This window comes from Ruditapes philippinarum, unplaced genomic scaffold (genome assembly GCF_026571515.1).
Source record: "Ruditapes philippinarum isolate M1 unplaced genomic scaffold, ASM2657151v2 ctg4001_1_1_1_1, whole genome shotgun sequence".
NCBI lineage: Eukaryota > Metazoa > Mollusca > Bivalvia > Venerida > Veneridae > Ruditapes > Ruditapes philippinarum.
In genome coordinates, this window is record NW_026858431.1 from 1,226 (window position 1) to 22,184 (window position 20,959).

General features: G+C 29.8%; 1 protein-coding gene across 1 annotated transcript; it reads left to right on the plus strand.

Moving 5' to 3' along the window:
* Positions 1-241: 241 nt before the first annotated feature.
* LOC132753175 (demethylmenaquinone methyltransferase-like) lies at positions 242-18,008 on the plus strand. Its single transcript, XM_060743614.1, has 5 exons — positions 242-426; positions 1,906-2,037; positions 2,438-2,576; positions 17,412-17,537; positions 17,824-18,008. Exons 1-5 carry the CDS (start codon positions 271-273, stop codon positions 18,006-18,008), a joined length of 738 nt encoding a protein of 245 aa, XP_060599597.1. The 5' UTR covers positions 242-270.
* Positions 18,009-20,959: the final 2,951 nt, after the last annotated feature.

A 20,959-nucleotide genomic window follows, 5' to 3' on the forward strand; every position in this document is an offset into this window, starting at 1 on the left:
CGGGGTAAGCCTTTTTTTGCGACACGGCCCGTTGTTTTTAAAAAATAATAAAAAATTAGCTTGACCAATTAAAATTATGTTGCAAACGTATAGGGATTTTAGAGAAGAAATGTATTGACATTTCCCTTTACAAATATAATACCCCAGAAGGGAAATTAGTGCTAACAATCTCAATTAGATCATGCGCACAGATACAAGAAGTTACTCAAGAAGTTCTTTAATTAATATTTGAAGAAAAATTAATAAATTTTTATTTTTTAAAAAACAAAAATGGCGTTAGAGTCGTTGAAGAAGATAGAAGAGGCTTTGGACCATGATGAAGTGTCTGCATATAAGGCGAATTTCGAAGTTTTCAAAGGTGGGCTAAGTAGACATGACATCGCAAAATATTATGACAAGTGGGCGGAAACGGGCGAATATGACATGGTAAGAAAATTTATGGCAAAGTCTTAAAATAATCGTTATTTAAATAAGGATAACATATGCAAAAGTTCCCTGTTGTAAAAAAGTAGTAATTCTTTATCCAACAACGTGTTTTTTGTACTTTTTAAACGATGAAAACGTCTTGATATTTCATTATATAAAACAATTACATAAATTATCAATAAAGATAAAATAGCTATAGGAATAGTGAAAAAAAGAAATTATTTTGATACTTAGTATTATTGCATTTATTTTTCACATTTTAAACATTTCACAAAAAAAAATGAAATGTTTGCCGTGTAAAAGAAATATCATTATTTGTAAAGTCAAAATTGCTTCGTTTCTATATGTTTTAGAGAATAAACATAACTGCATTGATACAAGGTTACAAAATATTCGGCTGTCGAAAAATATCATTTATTAAAATAGTCATTAGCACAGTTTAATATGCCCGTCTGTTTCCTTTAAAGGATTTCCTCTTTATTTTTCTACTTTTTTAAAAGTTAAATTCATTGGGTTTTTTTGGTGTTTTTTCGTTGGGTTTTTCTTGGGGGTAGGGGTTACGCTATGACACTGTCGTTTACGTGCCACAAAATTTCTCTAGGTTTCAAAATGGCCGTCGTTTTAATTTACTCTTGAAGATGAAACGAATTAGAGCAGGACATAATTTAAATATGTTATAAAGAAGCTAGTAAACGATGGCTGATTATAACAAAATGCCTGTCATCCTCGAGTTGATATAATTTTTATGTCAGAATTGAAGTTTGGAACAAATTAGATATTACTGTCAAAGAATGTTTGACATTACAATATTTCGATAAAAAATTAAAAGTCATTTCATAATTTCTAATTTTACGATATGATACTGATGAAAATTGACCAATTTATCTTCGAGCTGTTGTAAATGTTGATAATATTATTTTCGAAGCATTTTTTTTATTATTTATGCCAAATTATATACCATTGCATTCAACTTCATGTGGTTTCATTCAAAATCATTTCATTTTGAAAACTATTAAATTTTTTAAAAAACAGAAAATAAAAAACTTCAGATTGGTCAGACCCAAAAAAATATCATGGGGTGTTTTTCATTTTTAAATGCTGTTCGGTTTTTTAAAAATAATATACGAGTTTCCTAATTGCCTTAAAACATTTTCGGACCAGCAGTAAAGGGTTCAGAAACTTTTTGAGTCTCTTTTGTAAAAAATGAAATTTAAATTATATAAATAAAGTTAATCCATGGGTTTTTGGGGGTGTTTTTCCCCAATTTAAATTTTTATAAAAAAGTTTTTGCATAAAAAAATTCAATAACGGGTTTTTTACGGAAAAAAAAGTTGGATGTTGTTTAAAATAAATGTTTTAAAGCAAAAGTTGAAAATTAGTAAAAATTTTTTTACAAAAAAAGACAAAGAAAAGTAATTCAGAAAATTGAATGCCATTGAAAAGGGTTTTATTTGAATATTTTTCATTTTGTTTTTACAGCATTTAAATCCAAACCGTTACACTGGGCCGGAGAGTGCGGCTCGAGCACTAGCTAAACAATTTTCCGCTGAGGAACGGTCAACAGCAAGGATACTTGACGTAGCTGCAGGGACAGGTCGATTGGGAGCAGAGGTAACATATCAAAACTGCGTATTGTCTGTTTATTTTGAAAACAACTATCGGTAACATAGTTTATCGGCAATTTAGATACATCGCTATACAGTATTGTAGACATTACACCAGTGTAAGAAATTAACTTGCGATGATTTTCTTTTTTCTCATATAAAACATTTGTATTGCGGGTTTTAGGAGTGTGATTTGTTAAAACATGCGGTCAAACACACTAAAATCTTGCATTCAAGATTTTTCTTTTTTATTTTAATAAACTTATTAAAAAAATATATCTTTACAAGATCTAAACGTATATATGCAACTTTACATTCTTCAATCATTTACGGAGTAAATAAATACCAAAAGTATTTTGTTTGTAACACAGAGCAAATTGATGATAATATTCATGTTATAATTTCAGCTGTACAACCTTGGTTTTCGACATTTAGATGCCCTGGACCCTTCCGAGGGGATGTTAAATAAGGCAAGGGAGAGACATATTTATACCAACTTTATCAATGATTTTATTGGCCTAGATAATCCAGTACCTGTTGAAGACGGTATATACGTTTACTCATCAATGACTTTGTTTAAATATATTTAAATAAATTGTTTCATTTTGTTTGTCAAATTAATCCATTTAAATACAATATTTCCCTTTTTAGATTTTTGTAACATTTTTGTAACATGTGTTGTTATGATTTTCTGATCTTTCGGGATCATTGATTCAAGCACTTTAAAGTGTTGAAAATTGAGTACTGCTCAAGCCGGTTTTAGGGGTGTGTGGGATGTTGCATTTTTTTATTATTCCTCATGTACAGACTCAATCAAACCGAGTCTGCAATTTTCATGTAATTTTGATGTTTTTTAATGCTTCCGAGGGATCACTTTTTTCCAGATATTTATTAATAATTGTTTTATCATAAGCTTAAATGTCGTCCTTGCTACCTGTGAAATTCTTCTTGTTGTACGACCAGGTATCAAATGTCAAGATATTTTATATACATTTGTAACAGATCTTACTGTATAAAAATACTAGTTATAAATGTACTGGAAGTTAGAAATGTCTCTCTATTGTTAACAGTTGTTTTAAAGGCTAAATAATCTTGAAAAATTGTATATTCCTAGTGAGGAATGCAATTCATACAATATTATGAGCAAAGTTTGTAAATACGATATAAATTTCGATTGTACTTTAATTATTGGGATTTTTGACATTTTTTTTTTGTATTGACCAAAGTGAAAGTTATTTGTCGACAATTAACATGTTTCGAATAAGACAAGGCGTGTCTTAATGACGTCATTTATTTATGAATTCCAGGCGGAGTCATCTGTATAGCAATGAGAGAGGAGTACCTGGACTATGTATCCGAGTATAAAGGAACACTGGAACCATTCATGCATAACCTTGAGAGGGATGGAAAATGGAAACTTCTTTCAAAAGACACAATCACCGATTATGCTTTTGGAAAGTCTGGAGTTATATTTCAATTTGTTATTTCATGAAAAATATATCGATAATTCTAACATTCATTATCATTTTGAAGCTATCAAAATTATTGTACGTTTATGCAATGGCTTTTTTCTAAGAGTTGTTTATGTTGGGGAAACGCAAATAAGAAAGTAAACTATGGCTTGACCTGGTTAAACATAAAGATACAGATTGCGTTCTGCTTAGAGGACGGCCATGAGAAACAATTGTTACACATTTCAAGGCCAATGCGAGATCGGAGATGTTAAGTGACTTTTCAACTTCGTATTTCACTTACTTCTTTATAAAATACTTTGTATTCGTTAAACGCCATAACTATAAATCATAATTGCTTTATGAATAAACTATACTATTTGTATCAAGTATTTGAAGCGTTTCTTAAATCTTTTCCATTTATAACAGGCAAAGCAAGAATTAAGAATGTGTGTATTTGACAATGTTGTTCTAAAATATATCACTAGGCTTTAAGTCGTCATGGCACACAGTTTCAGAAGAATGAAATGTTGAAGTTGATTTTTTAATCTTTACATTGACATGAACGCAATACGGAGAGATTTTCATGACGTATCAATAACGTAAAGTCATTAAATAAGAGTTATGTAGGGTCATTTGTAAGAATGCCTGACTGTAAAGAATGCAGTTCACTATATGAACAATGTGTAAGATTTACTTTATTGCACTGGCAATTTTGTTTTGAAATTGCTCACTATCTAGTGGCAAAAAAATGGTTTGAATTACACAAAAAAACGTGATTATATTCACTAAAAGAAACATTTATGTATCTATTAAATGTAACGCACGGCTTTATTTAGTTGTCTATTTGAATATCTAGCAAAGCTGGTGAAATTGATAAGCTTTTCTTCTTTTTGCGTTCGTTGTTATTGTTGTTGTTATTGTTGTACTGTATATACTAACATTATTGTAAATATTGTTCTCTTTACTGTTGATATTATTAAGTTTGTTTTTGTTATCATTTGAAATAAATTAATGTCATTAAAGATGAACCAAATTTATCTACGCATTTGTTTTCATTTTGATCCTGAAATCAAACGATACTATAATTATATAGCCATACACTTTTCATCAGTTTGATGAATACTATTTCATTACTTCATCCATTTTATAATTAAATGTTTTATTACAAATAAAACAAATGAAAGCGTCTTTTTACTGTCTTTAATTTTAAAAAGCACAACAAAAAATTAATAAGAAGAAAGATAAAAAAGAAAACAAGTCTATCCTATAGTATCTAATAAAATTATCATAAAAATTAGATTTTTGAATTTTTTTTAACTCTAACCAACAAATGAACTAGTATATTTCAAAATATCAACGCTTAAAACTATGTTTATTTTAAAACAAAAAGGTGCAGTTTTATCCGAATTTCAATAAAACTCTTTGTTTTGACTATTATTTCACAATTATTTATTGATTTCAATAACCTGTCAATTACATACTGATTATACGGTCATGTACACAATATATTAATCTTCGACAAATTTTCGGTTTGTTCCGTGAGATGTACGCAGTAAGAATTTGTATCAATAAAGTAGTTGTACTGAGCGTGCAGTAGTCGCAATAGGGTAAACTACGGGTTTATATTTTCTAAGTTCCCTACGTGTTGTAAGATCAAGACCTTGTACATGGCGTATATGCCCATGGTTTTTTATTTGTATTTTCAACATTACTGAGGCTATGAACGTTTTTTTATGTTCGTTTTGTTACAATGTTTTGCACTTATTATGGTAAAGTCTACACTCTTTTTAGATAAAATTGGTTAAGAACTAAAATTAAAATTCATTCGGATTAAAATAAATAATGGCAATTCAACGAAGCAAAACGCAATACAAAACTAGACAAAACAGTGTTTCTAAGTTGCTTCATATCCGTGTACACAATTATGCAAGCACTCTGCCATTTCCATTAAAATATACTGCAAAAACAAAGAAAGAGTCTTAAACAATGTCAACAGTAGGGACCGAACCACAGACCTCTCATTTGTAGGACAATCACTATACCGACTGTACTATTGCGGATGTAATGACGACCTTAATATTAAGCTGGTGCGACTTTCTAAAAAGTCAGTTATATCCTCCAAGTTGCAAACGACACCGAAGTGGGATAACATATTAAAATGAATTCTATAATGTATTCATAATTGACAGGTCAATAAAATCAGACTGTAAACTGAAAGAATGTCAACTTTTCAAATATGACAGAATTTTGACGAATACTAGTACACGCCAGTTTCTCTATAAATTTTTAGAATAAATTCAAATAAATTCTATCATTTAGTTTAAAAGCAATATAGATGGACATAATTTCATTAATTAAACTGTTGCATTCATATGCGTATACTCTTATTTTTAGTTGTTAAGTCAATCTCCATTTATACTGATAACATGAACATAAAAATTATCAACAAAATAAATTATGTATAAAAATTATCGAACATTTTTAACTAATGTAAAACTTCACTCAGTTCTGATTTTACGATCTTAATAAACACAATAACATCAATTAGGAAAATGGGGATTTTCTGCTTAACAATCAAGTTAAAACAAAACATAAAAAACTAGTTTTTTTCAAATAGAAACAATGTCATGTGAACATAAATAAACTACAAAAGTAAACACTTTGCCTGTATGACTTTTGAAAACTTATTTCTGTATACATTTTTTACATGTTGAGAGATCATAGCAAAAACAACAATATCCACCTGTTATACATTTTAACCCTTAAACTGCAAGAACTTAAATGGATTAGCCTTTGCCACCAGTATAGAGCCAGACCAGCCTGCATATCCATGCAGTTATGACTAGGCTATATACTGTTGGTATTTCATTTTTTTTTTTCATTTTATTTATTTATCTATTTTTTAAAATGCATTTGAACAAAACCTTTTCCGACATTAAAAGCCAGTCAAATTCATTCATATATTTACCAGGTGAAGAATTAGGTACCATTAAGTGCCAGACAAAATTGTATTTCTAAATTATTGATGAACAGACCCAGTTCTGCCTAAATTCAAACTGCATATCACTTATGCAAATATTGAAAAATATGGCCTTACAGACCAAACATACACAGAAATATTGAATATACATTGTATATGGTTTAACTGACGGACCATACGCAGAATTATTGAAAATGTATGGCCTAACATACCATACATAAAAATATTGAAAAAATATATGGCCTCACTAAACACATACAGTGGATAGTAATGGAAGTGTATGGATTAGAGTCTAGTGGTTTATACCTACATTTGGCACGTAGATAAAATGAAGATTGAAGTATAATCTCAATAATCTCTAGAAATAGAAAATATTTGTTTAGAAAAGTATGAAATTTATAGTAAAAAATTAAGATGGATATTTCTTAGTAATTTGAAGATTTAAACCCTTCACTCTCTGTATGATAGCAGTGACAATGACTTACCTTGGCCACCAGTATGCAGCCAGGCCAGTCTCCATATCCGAGTAGTCTTACCAGACTCTATACTGTTATAATGATAAATGTTTAATCTTAAAATCCGATAAATTAACAATAGTGTAACTAGAGGAAAAATTCACTGTACAATAAAGTTTAACCAACCAAGAAATGGAGCATCTAAATTATGCTATTGTCAATAACTCTAGTACCATATTATATCATCATATACATAGTTAGAAATTTTAACAGGATATAAAAACTTAAACTATTTTTTCACACAATGTGAATAAAACTAAAAGCATTTTAGGCATTAAAGGCGTTTAACCTACTTTCTCCCTTTCAAGAAGTACAATGGTGAAGATTTAGTAAAAACATTTTTTCACAACTCAAAAGAGAGACAGATTGTTTAGTTTTTAGTAAATAAAAGTGTTTAAGTTAAAAAAGTGGAAAATTAATATTTATAAGCCAATAACTAGCCCAGCATTTTTGAAAACAACTTCATTAATCAGTTTACAATTAAGAATTTAGACTTTTCTAAAAATTCACTAGAGAAATAGCTTTCAATTGAGATTTAAGATGAACAAGAATGCTTTTGTGAATAAATGCTATACTATCGCATGAATATAACAGAAGCAATGTTACAATGCAATTGAACATTGTCATAATTAATGCAGAAGTGTCTAGAGAATTTGAGGGTCAAGGTCATATTTAAGCATGTCAAATCATTACATGTGCAGACCTGTCTAGTGTTAACATACAAAGGTCATAATGCAATAATTGATTAAAAAGGATTGATAAAAATAGGTATTAACTGTATAACATAACTGTATTAAACTTTGAAATGCAGGTACAGTAACTTTTTCTTAAATACCATCTTTTCAATTAAGCATTAACATTATCATTATCATAAAGATGGCGTGAATCATAATATCCTTATAATGTGCTCACATTGTTTCATTTAATGTCTGTACAAATCTCACAACTGTCTTGCTAGAGTTCATGACCTGAATCATTTCATAAATATATCTGTTTATAGGCTTACTCCAAGCTATTGAATATTTTATATAAAAATTGCATAACATATGTTAGACATTCCAATGTAAGTTGTTACCTTTCACACAAAAAGATTTTTTAAGTTTTTACAATCTGTACATAATGAAAATCATTGACCCATGGGCCAATTTTTACCCCAGGGCAACAACTTGAACAATATTGCTAAAGGTCCACTACACTATGTTTCATGACAATATCTAACCTCTTGCCTTTGTCCATTCTGAGAAGAATTTTTTTAAGGTTTTTAATATATACATAAAAGGAAAGCCTATGACCCCTCGGGGCTAGGTCATTTATGACACTATGGACAATGCCCGATCTCTCCAATTTCACTGATGTAATATGTGTTTGAGCAATTTTTGGCAAAAGATAATACAAATTATTTATGCTTTTACTCATAGTGATTCTGTCAAACTGGTTTAAACCGGAGAAAACTGGAATCGATACTTCTTTATACGTTGCAATTATGGTACGTGCCTACACACACTTCAATGAAATTGAATAGCAATTAATGTTATATTTTCATAAGTCGTTCTCAACGTTGAGCTTGTCCGTTTAAATACGAAATTAAATACACTGATACATTGTTTTCAATGTTTTCGTAAATACAAAAGTAAAATTGCGAAGGTACATGACCGTGTCTATTCTTCAATTTCAGTCTGAAACAACTTCTCCAGGTATGTTTCTTCTCATAACGAGTACGCACATTTATATCATGTTTTGTCTTATCTGTTTGATAAATTATAACACCTTGTAGATAGAACCCTGGACTTAAAACTATTGCATCGTTGGTTCGATTCGAGGATCGGTCATAATGATTGTCACTTTTGATCGGAAATTTCTTATTCCATGGTCTCTTGTTTTACACCGCTAATTATCCATGAAGGAAATGACAGTGAGACTAAACGACTAAACGATTTAATGACAGATTTTATAATAAAGGAATCAAAATAGGAATATATGTTTTATTTTACATATAAGTAATTACAATATCAATATATTAGAAAAGATAAAAATATAATCAAAAAAACAATCAAGCCAAAACACCAACATCGTAAATGTTTAAATGACCAGACACATGAGAATAATTGAAGTACTCCAAAAAATGTAATTTACAATAATGCTCGATACGAGATTTCTAGTTTCAGTTTCTAGAACTTAAAATAAGTCGAGATTACACGACGAACAGCTGAATTTGACAACTGCTATACTTTATGAAAGCTCTACTGGAGCTTTGTAAATTTCGTCCTCGCATGTCTTTGTATTCAAAAGAACAATTTAACATCATCTAAACTCTCGTCATCCACAACGGCACGAATCAAAGGAACTTGAACTTTTTTCATATTTTTCAGCAAGTTTCTCGCATTCATTGTGCTTAATTCCTTCACATGCCTCAACAAAAAAGTAATCAACTATTTCTTCACAACAAGGGGGTTCCTCTTATATGCATGTGCTCCGTCTGAAAGGATTGTTTGGTTTTGCATCCTTTACAAAATGTTTTTGGAGACTGTGTAGAACATAAATTTCTTTTTCAATAAGCGCATATCGGCTTTTGGTAATGATCTCACAAGACCGCATTTGCAGTTCTTCGATTCGTCGAAAATCTTGACACAAACGGACCTCAAAATCTTAACGTTGTCGGCGCTAAATCTCACTCCGGTCTTTGTAGGAATAGTTTTTCCATTTGAAATTTGAACGAATTAAATAAAACAAAATTAAAAGAGACAAAATGTTTTCATATTTATCCAGAAACAAAACCAACCAGTTGTCAAAAGTGTCGTAAACATTATCAATTACAAAATAAAATCATGCAAATAGCTCTTTGTTGACAATTTAAGCGGTAGACGCATTATAAAACGAGATGAAATTATTTCGTGATAAATGTTTGTAAGCGCTTACTTTTCACAAAGTACTCTCTTATATCCAATGAGGAATAGGATGGATTCGTCTCAAGTTTCATCACTACCTCCTATCCTGTATCGAATGTAAAGCATACTATCTTTCCTGATTTATGTTATCTTCGTAACAGAGGTACAATCTTCACAAGTGTTGACAAATATGTGTCCAGTTTTAAGTTGAAAGAATTACATGCCATCTGTCTGCATTTGACCTTTCTGTCTTCACCAAGTGAATGAAAAAATCAACATACATCTCATCATATTGAAGGTTAACAAGAATTGGTTTGTCATCATTGATAAATGCGTGCTTATGTCGATATCATCAGAAAGTTCCATGATATAATTTCGGATGGTACAGGAGATGTAGCTGCATAATTATGTTCTCTTACTAGCCATCTTTACGAAAGTATGCGAACCTTGACTTCCAAATATCGAGCAAGTGTATGAGTGTAAAAGTGACTGCAGCATCTTTTATACAATTTTTTTTGTCTAGGTGTTATTTTGTTCATTATGTTAACGGTAAAAAAATCTGTGTTACTTTTCTTTTGCGTAAATATTCTATATGTGGTATGGTCAATATATAAGGTCATGGTGACAATCTATCGGTCGTGGAATTTAATTAATCTAAAATAATTTCATTCATCCTCACAGTAGACTCCTGCACTCCGCAATTAGAAATGCCTCTCTGCACAAGCTGATACAAGGTATTCGATATTTCGCCCTTTGCAACCTAAACTTTTGGTTTTAATCAACTTGTAATATATATTGTAAGTCTATAGATATCACGTTCAAGCACATTAAAACTTTTATTATTCCATACTTAATTAATACATATGTATATAAATGCACACTTGCATCTGCTCTGATCAATATTATAACGTTTGCAAAAGTGTGGCTTTAGAAAATGAGGCGTACTCATTTTAAAGAGAGACGCAGGCAGAATTTTCATATATTCGTTTTGATTTTTTCTTCCAATATTCTGTAAATGTCCTCGAAATGAATACACTAATCAGTCTGAGGAACAAAATCTTTCCCATATAAAGAAAAAAATGGTGATTTCCTAACCTGACCCACGTGGAGTTAGGTTAGAGCATTTAGACTTCACAGTGAACTATGTAAACGTTAAAGTACCTGTCAAATGAGAAACTTAGACTTGTTTCAATCTTACAATATCCGCAATATCTGTTTTTAACTTTCAGTGTTTGTTATTGTCAAATGACTTGTTTTAAAGCTACTCGTTGATTCTGTCAGTGTATTCATTTCGTTCAACATATGTTGATTTATTTACGCTTCAAACTCCATTAAACAGTATTTATACAGAATAAACATACTGGGACTTTTAACAACTTCGTTTTAGCGTGATTTGAGTTAATGTGATAAATTTGATAGTTTGTCATTCATTCGCCTGAGTATCCCTTTAAGTTGTTATATACTACTTATTCATGAATAAAGTCATATTATTTGTGTAGCTGTTTCATAGGATTGGGTTATGGATATTTATTTTATCTCAGTTTACAATAACGCAATAAAATATAATTACATTTTTTAAAAGGGATTTTTAATGCGGACTGATAAACATTGCCTCGCTCGTATAAAATGAGCTGCTCATAACAAGATTCATGCGCACGCAAAATAATACGGACACTCCAGATATAAGAAGTATTTCTTCTTTATTATATTTGAAGAAAATTAATAATTCTTACTTTGTAAAAACAAAAATGTCGTTAGAGTCGTTGAAGAAGATAGAAGAGGCTTTGGACCAAGTGGAAGTGTCTGCTTATAAGGCGAATTTCAAAGTTTTCAAAGGCGGGCTAAGTAGACATGACATCGTAAAATATTATGACAAGTGGGCAGAAACGGGCGAATATGACATGGTAAGAAAATTTATGGCATCAAAATCTTAAAACAACCGTTTTTTAAGTAAGAATAACATACGCAAAATTACTCTGTTGTAAAAAAATAGTAATTCTTTATCCATCAACGTATTCTTGTACTTTTTAACGATGAAAACATCTTTTTGAAAAATGAGCGATTTTTCATTAAATAAAACAATAACATAAATTATCAATAAAGATAACATAGCAAAAGGAATGGTAAAAAAAGAAGTTATTTAGTTACTTAGTATTATTGCATGTATTTTATCACATTTTAAACATTTCACAAAAAAATACGTGAAATTTTTGCCGTGTAAAAGAAAAATTATTACTTTTAAAGTCAAAATTGCTTCGTTTCTATAAGTTTTAAAGAATAAACATTACTGCATCAATACATGGTTACAAAATATTCGGCTGTCGAAAAACATCATTTATTGTAATAGTCATTAGCACAATATAAATATTAAGTTTAGATATGCCCGTCTGTTTCTTTGAAAGGATTTTCTCTTTATACATTTGCAAATCAATGACTTCATTTTGATTAATTCAAATGAATTTTTTTTTTTTTTTTTTTTTTTTTTTTTTTTTTTTTTTGTTTGTTTTGTTTTTTCAAATCAAAAAGAGTTGCTCAGAATGAATGTTCCTTTACGCAAAATTTGAAAAAAATATGTATTTATTTTATGCTTTTCAGTGAATTACTGATTTATTATTATTTGTGAAAATTATATTTGATAATTTCACATTAAAAATTATCAAAATAGACTGCAATAATTTCACACTTTTCAATGACGAAACTACTTTTTTTACATTTTTCCAATGTGGTACCTCAATTTTATTATGGCTTACAATTCTGACAATGCCAGGCTGTTTAAAGAAAAAGCAAAGCTGAAATTGATAAATAACTTAAATGTCAAAAGTAATAAAAAGAAGAAAACTTACTTTTATTCATTCAAATTTCCAATCACCAAATTTTGTCTAAATTTTTTAAGTCTGAAAAATACATTCCTCTCACATACAAAACTGCTCTTGATGACATTTGGCATATTAAAGTATCCTACGAGCAATAACTGCCGTATGTTTTATGAAAAATTGAAAAGCAATGACAACCATCAGCTCGAAGAACAAGTAAACCACCCAGCGTTCTTGAGCAAATTCCAAGTTCTCCATTTTCCTAGCTGCATTTTTTAATGTTTTCACATCTGTCATCACTTATTTTTTGTCTGTTACAATCCTCAAATATTTTTTCTTTCTTTTAAAAAGGTGTATGACAAACAAATCCAAATGATATCCCTCTGAATCAAATACAATTATTTTCCTCCCGAGAAATATACATATTTAAAAAATGGCTGCCGCTTACATTTAACAAAGCAATGTCTAATATAAATTCGCAGTAAGTAACAGAAATATGGATGGATGGTTGGACTTTTTCTCCTACAAGAATTGTTTGTTTTTTATCATTAAAACAAGCAATCATTCAATTTTTTTAATAAAATAAATACTAGTAATCAATAATGTTTGATGTGTAAGATGTAATTTTGTTTCATCTCGTGAACTTTAAAAACAGTATTCTCACTCGATGAAATAAAATTTCATCTTACACACAAACAAACAAATATCCTCTATGTATTTTTATTTTATTATAAGACAAAATAAATACGTGAATTCCAGACAAATCCAAACTGCCATTGTTAGGGCACATTTTGATAAGTTAGTTATGCCTAGACATATTATTATTTTATTTTTACAGCATTTAAATCCAAACTGTTACACTGGACCGGCGAGTGCGGCTCGAGCACTATCTAAACAATTTTCCGCCGAGGAACGGTCAACAGCAAAGATACTTGACGTAGCTGCAGGGACAGGTCGATTAGGAGCAGAGGTAACATATTAAAACTGTGTAGTGTCTGTTTATTTTTAAAACAACTATCGGTATTATAGTTTAACTGCATTTTAGATTTATTGACAATACCAATTGTTATGCCACTAAAGTGACTAATGAATTTATTTTTTATTATTTGGGATATAAAAAAAGTATATAAGAAAAGTTCAATGTATTATCTATTTTAAAAAGTAACGAATAACTGCATTCATGTATAAATGATAAATAAAACGTTTGGCAAAGATCTTGTTATCTTTCTCATTGACTTAAATACAAAATACAAATTCAAAAATTGTTAAAATTGAAGTAGCGGAACATATAAATAGTAAAATTAGAAACATTGACAATTGTTTTTTTGTTTTTTTTTTGGTTTTATGTGCGAAATAACTTATATATAACGCATTTGAGCATGAATTGTTAAAATTGAATGAGGACATTGCCCTTGCGTAACTTTGTAGTATGATATATGAATATTTGTATATTTTTACATTAGATAAGCATCGTGATAAAAGTAAGTGCATATGCTCGTAAATTGTAGAATTGAATGAGAAAATTGCCGTTGCGTAACTTTGTAGTATGATATATGATTATATGTATATTATTACATAAGATATGTTTCCTGATAAAATGAAATAAGTTTTAAAATAAGTTTCGCACACACCATACCTCAGCTTTAAATTAAAACCTTGATCAGATATGATGTTATTGAAACAGATGTATTCAAATAATTAACAAGAAAAGCATTGATGCAAAGCATCAAAGGGCGTCCAAGCAAGAAATGCAGAAAGTGAAGATGAACTAGTAGACATATGATGTCAAGATATTCTTATAAACTTTTCAATGGTTAATTGGTTTTTACCAGAATGAACGGACGGAATACATTGTTCATTATGATTGGCATGCTAGAGATTAGAATATTACTTGTTATTTCTTTATGATCGTGATTATTAATAGCAACGGATATGCATGCATACAATCATTTATAATCTATATGTGTAACGCATGATCAACACCACACTTGTGGAATTGTCCCTTATTATGTAATCGCTATTAGCGAAGGCCCCCTCTTAAGGTATCTGTTCACAGTTAGTAAAAATATGACACTGGTTACACCATGTCATGTTGAGCATTATTGTTTATTATACAATAATGGTAACATCTATTTTAATAACAGTATACAGATTTTATGAATATTGTTTTCCTCTCTTTTTGTGTTTTTATGTGCTATTTTAATACAGAGTTTTTTACGTTTACTACTCTGTTTTTTATTAAAATTGTAAAATAAATTTTAAGAATTCAATTGTAAAATTAACCGACGATTCTAAGTCAAAACTTAACTGGAAATAGTCAGTAAATTATGGTTAATCTTTCAATATATAATATTGTTTATTCTTAAACCATGTACATGTCATTTTTTAAATTATCAATCAATTAACTAATTAATAAAATCTAATTTGTAACTTTGAATAATTCTTCGGCATCTTTACTAAACACGAATAACAAATTAAATAAAATGTTTCAAAGTTGATAGTGTCATATTAAAACCATAAAAAATATACCTTTTTTTTTCACAATTATGGTACATATTTATTGTTTTTATCTCATATAGATAAAATGAAACATGCTATTGTTGTTGTTGTTGTTGGGTTTTTTTTCGAATTGTATGTTTATGTATAATAATAATCAATAAATTTGAGAGTTGATCTATGTTTATTAATTATTGTAACCAAACTAAGTGACAAACATTCATTTTGGAAAAAAGCTTATTCATCTGTAAAATATTTGTTCTTTTCTGTAACGATATCAAACATCTACTCCAAAACCGAGAGAGACCGGACAATAAACGTGTGGTCACTAGTATCCAGGTCAAAATAGACAGGGAGAGACCGGAATTACCGATAGGAGTACATCCCTCTACAAATAGATTTTCGGAATATTTAGGTCATCAACTCATCATTCTATTTTAACATACCATGATAACCCACTGTGTACTACAAAATGATAAATAAAAAACCGAAGAGACGGAAAAGGTTATTGCATTTGAAAATGTTTGCATTGCTAAATCCTCCAGTTCGCTATTCATTGTACATATCGCGACATTTCATTTTTGATTAATAATAATCAAGCACCCTCATACCGATCGGAATGATCGGCTTTTATTATGACCAACTAAAAGGCTCGAGAAGTTGCTGTCGCCCTTTCACAAAATCTGATTTCATTCCATAAGGGGGCGCCGCGCTTCGGCGCGGACGCCAATCATAATTCATTGACCTTTAACAAAAATATTTAGGTAGGATAATTTCAAGTAAAAAATCCATTGAATATTCTCTCATTTTATTTGTAAGTATTTTTTCCTACTGCAGCATTTTATTGACACTATGTTATAAACGAAGAAAAAATGCCATGTCATCTGGATATTCTGGAGCCTTATAATATATTATGTTATTATGAATTGAATAGACATAATTGTAACGAAGGAAGGAATAGAGTATTTGTTTAAACTTTTTCCTTTTTAATACATTGTGGTATAGCCAGTTTTATCTTTCTATAAAGCTTATCTTATAGAAAGTTACTGATATTTCTTCTTCTTTTTTTGTAAAATGAACTAACCGACTCCATATGTCAATATGTAAGGATATTTGGTAACTTAGATTTACAGATTTTATAGCTTTAAATTGACAAACAAAAATCAAAATAATTCCAATATACTGATGCACCATTGTCTTATACAAACAGCTTGTCTAAGGAAAATGTCGGACTTCGCTGATAACGATCGCCTATTGGCTTATCTTTAAGACCCCTGTCAGCTTGATTGACAGGCAGCGTAATGTCAATTGTTATTATATTTTAAACATTACAACAAATTTACTAATTAACTTGCTATTTTTTTTCTTATTGTTCATATCAAACATTTGTACAACGGGTGTTACAATAGGGATTTGTAACAAATGTGGTCAAACACACTAATATTTTAACATGTTTTTTTTTCTCTTTCTTTTCATTGTCATTAACTAAGTTCAAAAAATTCTTTAACAGATAAAAACGTGTTTCTGCATACTAAAAGCATTCAATAAGCAGCTAAACTCTATAACTTTTTTGTAACACAGAGCGAATTGATGATAATATTCATGTTATAATTTCAGCTGTATAATCTTGGTTTTCGACATTTAGATGCCCTGGACCCTTCTGAGGGGATGTTAAACAAGGCAAGGGAGAGACATATTTATACCAACATTATCAATGATTTTATTGGTCTAGATAATACTGTTCCTGTTGAAGATGGTAAATACATTTGCACATGAATGACTTTATTTTGATATATTTTAATGAATTGTTTTTCTTTTTTTCAAATCAACTTATTTGAATACATTTTTCCTCTTTTCAGATTTTTGTAACTTGTGTTGTTATAATTTTCTGGACCTTCGCAAGCTTTGATTCCAGCACTTTTAAGTGACGCGTGAGGGATGTTGCACTTTTTCATTATCCCTTATGTACATACTCGATCAAACCGAGTCTGCAATTTTCATAAAATTTTGATGTTTTTAAGGCTTCCTTTTTCCAGATATTGATAAATACGTTTAATAATATGCTTAAATGTCGTTCTTGCTACCTGTAGAAATTCTTCAACATTTCATTTTTTTATAATTAACTTATGTTAACTTATTAACATTTTTACTTATAGCATTTACTTTGTGATTGTTCTTTGAGATATTGAAAAACCCGCATCAAATAAAGCAATTTTATACATTCTGTATTATTAACAGATACATATGACGGACTAGCAGTATCTGGGGGGTTTAGAGAAGGTCATATACCGGCAACCGCACTTCATGAAATGATTCGAGTTGTGCGACCAGGTATGTTTGACTCTTACTGTATAACAAATACTAGTAATATATGTACTGGAAGTTAGAAATGTCTCTCTATTGTTAATAATTGTTTTAAAGGCTAAATAATCTTGAAAATTTGTATGTTTCTAGTGAGTAATGCAATTCATACAATATTATTATCAAAGTTTGTAAATACGATATAAAATATCGATTGTACTTTAATTATCGGGATTTTTTGACATATTTTTTTTTGTATTGACCAAAGTGAAAGTTATTTGTAGACAATTTACATGTTTCGAATAAGACAAGGCGTGTCTTAATGACGTCATTTATTTATAAATTTCAGGCGGAGTCATCTGTATAGCAATGAGGGAGGAGTACCTGGACTATGTATCCGAATATAAAGGGACACTGGAACCGTTCATGCATAACCTTAAGAGAAACGGAAAATTGAAATTTCTGTCCAAAGACACAATCACCGATTACGCTTTTGGAAAATCTGGCGTTATATTTCAGTTTGTTATTTCGTGAAAATATTATATCGATACATGTAATTTTAACATTCGTTATTAAAATTATTGTAAGTTTATGCAATGGCTTTTTTCTAAAAGTTGTTTATGTTGGGGAAACGCAAATAAGAAAGTAAACTATGGCTTGACCTGGTCAAACATAAAGATACAGATTGTGTTCTGCTTAGAGGATGGCCATGAGAAACGATTCTTACACATTTCCAGGCCAATGCGAGATCGGAGATGTTAAGAGACTTTTCAACTTCGTACTTCACTTAACTCTTTATAAATCATCTGTATTCGTTAAACAGCATAAATATAATTCATAATACTATACTATTTGTATCAAGTCTTTTATGTATTTCCATTTATAACAGGCATAGCAAGAATTAAGAATGCTTGTCTTATGTTTTTTCGATGATGTACTTGCATATATTTATGTATTTGATGATGTTGTCGTCATGGCACACAGTTTAAAAAGAATGAAATGTTGAAGTTGGTTTTTTAATCTTTACATTGACATGAACGCACTACAGAGAGATGTTCATGCCGTATCAATTACTTAAAGTAATTAAATTAGAGTTATGTAGAACATTTGTAGTAATGTCTGACTGTATTTAAAGCAAAAACTTTAAGAATGCAGTTTACTATATGAACAATGTGTAAGATTTACTTTGTTGCGCTGACAATTTTGTTTTGAAATTTATCACTATCTAGTGGCAAAAAGAATGGTTTTAATTACACAAACTAAAAATGTGTCATCATGCCACGGATGCCCCCGCATGCAGCCAAAATTTCAGATGTTATAATATTTAGTTCCAAATTTGTTAGCACAAATTATTTTTTTCATTTTAAGTTCAAAGCCCTTAAAACTTTTCAATGTTAACACAAACCAATTTCATACAATGTTCAAGGCACTGAAATTATTCAGTCTAAACCTTTTGAAAATAGCATATTTCATATTTGTAGCCAAAATAATGGCTACATACATTTCAGTGCCGAAAGTTCAAAATTTTTCCAACATTCAAGGAAGATAAGTTTGTCAAAATCATTGAACCACGACCAAATTCAAACTTAAACTGCTTATTCCTAAGATGTATCTATATTATTTTCAAAGTGAAAGGGACATAACTCTGCCAAAAAATCATCGACCCATGACCAAATTCAAACTTGACCTGCCCATTCCTTTGACATATATATATATATATATATATATATATATATATATATATATATATATATATTATATATATATATATATATATATATATATATATATATATATATATATATATGTCAAATTTGAGTTGTTGGGTAGATAATGAACAGAAACTTTAAATTTCATATTATTTCAAAGTGAAAGGGGCATTGCTCTGCCAAAAATCATTGAACCATGACTAAATTCCAACTTGGCCTGGGCATTCCAAAAACATCAATATGTCAAATTTGAGTTGAATGTGTTGTACCGTTGGGGAGACAATAAACAGAAACTGAAAATTTCATATTATTTTCAAAGTGAAAGGGGCATAACTCTGCCAAAAATCATTGAACTATGACCAACTTTGAACTTGACCTGCGCATTCCTGTGACGTATCTATATGTCAAAATTGAGTTGAATGTGTTGTACCATTGGGGAGATAATGATCGGAAACTGAAAATTTCATATTATTTTCAAAGTGAAAGGGGCATAACTCTGCCAAAAATCATTGAACCATGACCAAATTCGAACTTGACCTATATTTTCTCACGACATATCTATATGTTAAATTTGAGTTGAATGTGTTGTACCGTTTGGGAGATAATGAACGGAAACTAAACATTTCATATTATTTTCAAAGTAAAAGGGGCATAACTCTGCCAAAAATCATCGAACCATGACCAAATTCAAACTTGACCTATATTTTCTCATGACATATCCATATGTCAAGTTTGAGTTGAATGTGTTGTACCATTGGGGAGATAATGAACGGAAACTGAAAATTTTAATTTCATATTATTTAAAAGTAAAAGGGGCATTACTCTGCCAAAAATCATCGAACCATGACCAAATTCGAATTTGACCTGTATTTTCTCATGACATATCCATATGTCAAATTTGAGTTGAATGTGTGCAACCGTTACTAAAATAATGAACGGAAACTGATGATGACGGAATGACAGAAGGACGGAAGGACGGAACAGGGTAACACTATATGTCCCGGCCATTAAATGGCATAAAAACGTGATAATATTCACTAAAAGAACAATTTATGTATCTATAAAATATAACACACGGCTTTATTTAGTTGTCTAGCAAAGTTGGTGAAATTGCTAAGCTTTTCTTCTTTTTGCGTTCGTTGCTATTGTTGTTGTTGTTATTGACGGTGTATGATGTGATTTTGAACACGAATGCTCAAAATGGCTGGATACTATTATTATATAGCCACAAACCTTTCATACTGTTTCATTACTTCATCCATATTATAATAATGTTTTTATTACAAATAAAACAAATGAAAGCGTTTTTTTCTTTTTACTTTCTTTAATTTTAAAAAGCACAACAAAAAATTAATAAGAACAAGAAGATAAAAACAGATCACAGAAAACAAATCTATCCTACACTATCTAATGAAATCATTATAAAAATTTGATTTTTGAACATCTTTTAACTCTATTTCATGTATTTAACTCTATCCAATGTAACCAACAAATGAACTTTTTTTTTAAAAAAAACAACAAAAAAACCAAGCAAATTCGATGAATTTATATCCCCGCCGAGTACTGGTTATTATTAACACAACAACTGAAGACATAAGGCTTTATTTATATATTAATCATGGCATAAACAGTAATATTCTTTGAACTTGATAAATATTCAGGGCAATAACAGAGCCATAACTTTGTGTTAAATAGTAAAATCTGGAAATGCCAATGAGATGTATGCATACTACATAACTAATCAAGGGCCATAAATCTGAGTTATAAGTATCTGAC

Coding starts and splice junctions, on each gene's coding strand:
- LOC132753175 (XM_060743614.1), top strand. CDS start 271: ATGGCGTTAGAGTCGTTGAAGAAGATAGAAGAGGCTTTGGACCATGAT. Junction 2,038..2,437: donor CAGGTCGATTGGGAGCAGAG/GTAACATATCAA, acceptor TTATAATTTCAG/CTGTACAACCTTGGTTTTCG. Junction 17,538..17,823: donor TTACTGTATAACAAATACTA/GTAATATATGTA, acceptor TATAAATTTCAG/GCGGAGTCATCTGTATAGCA.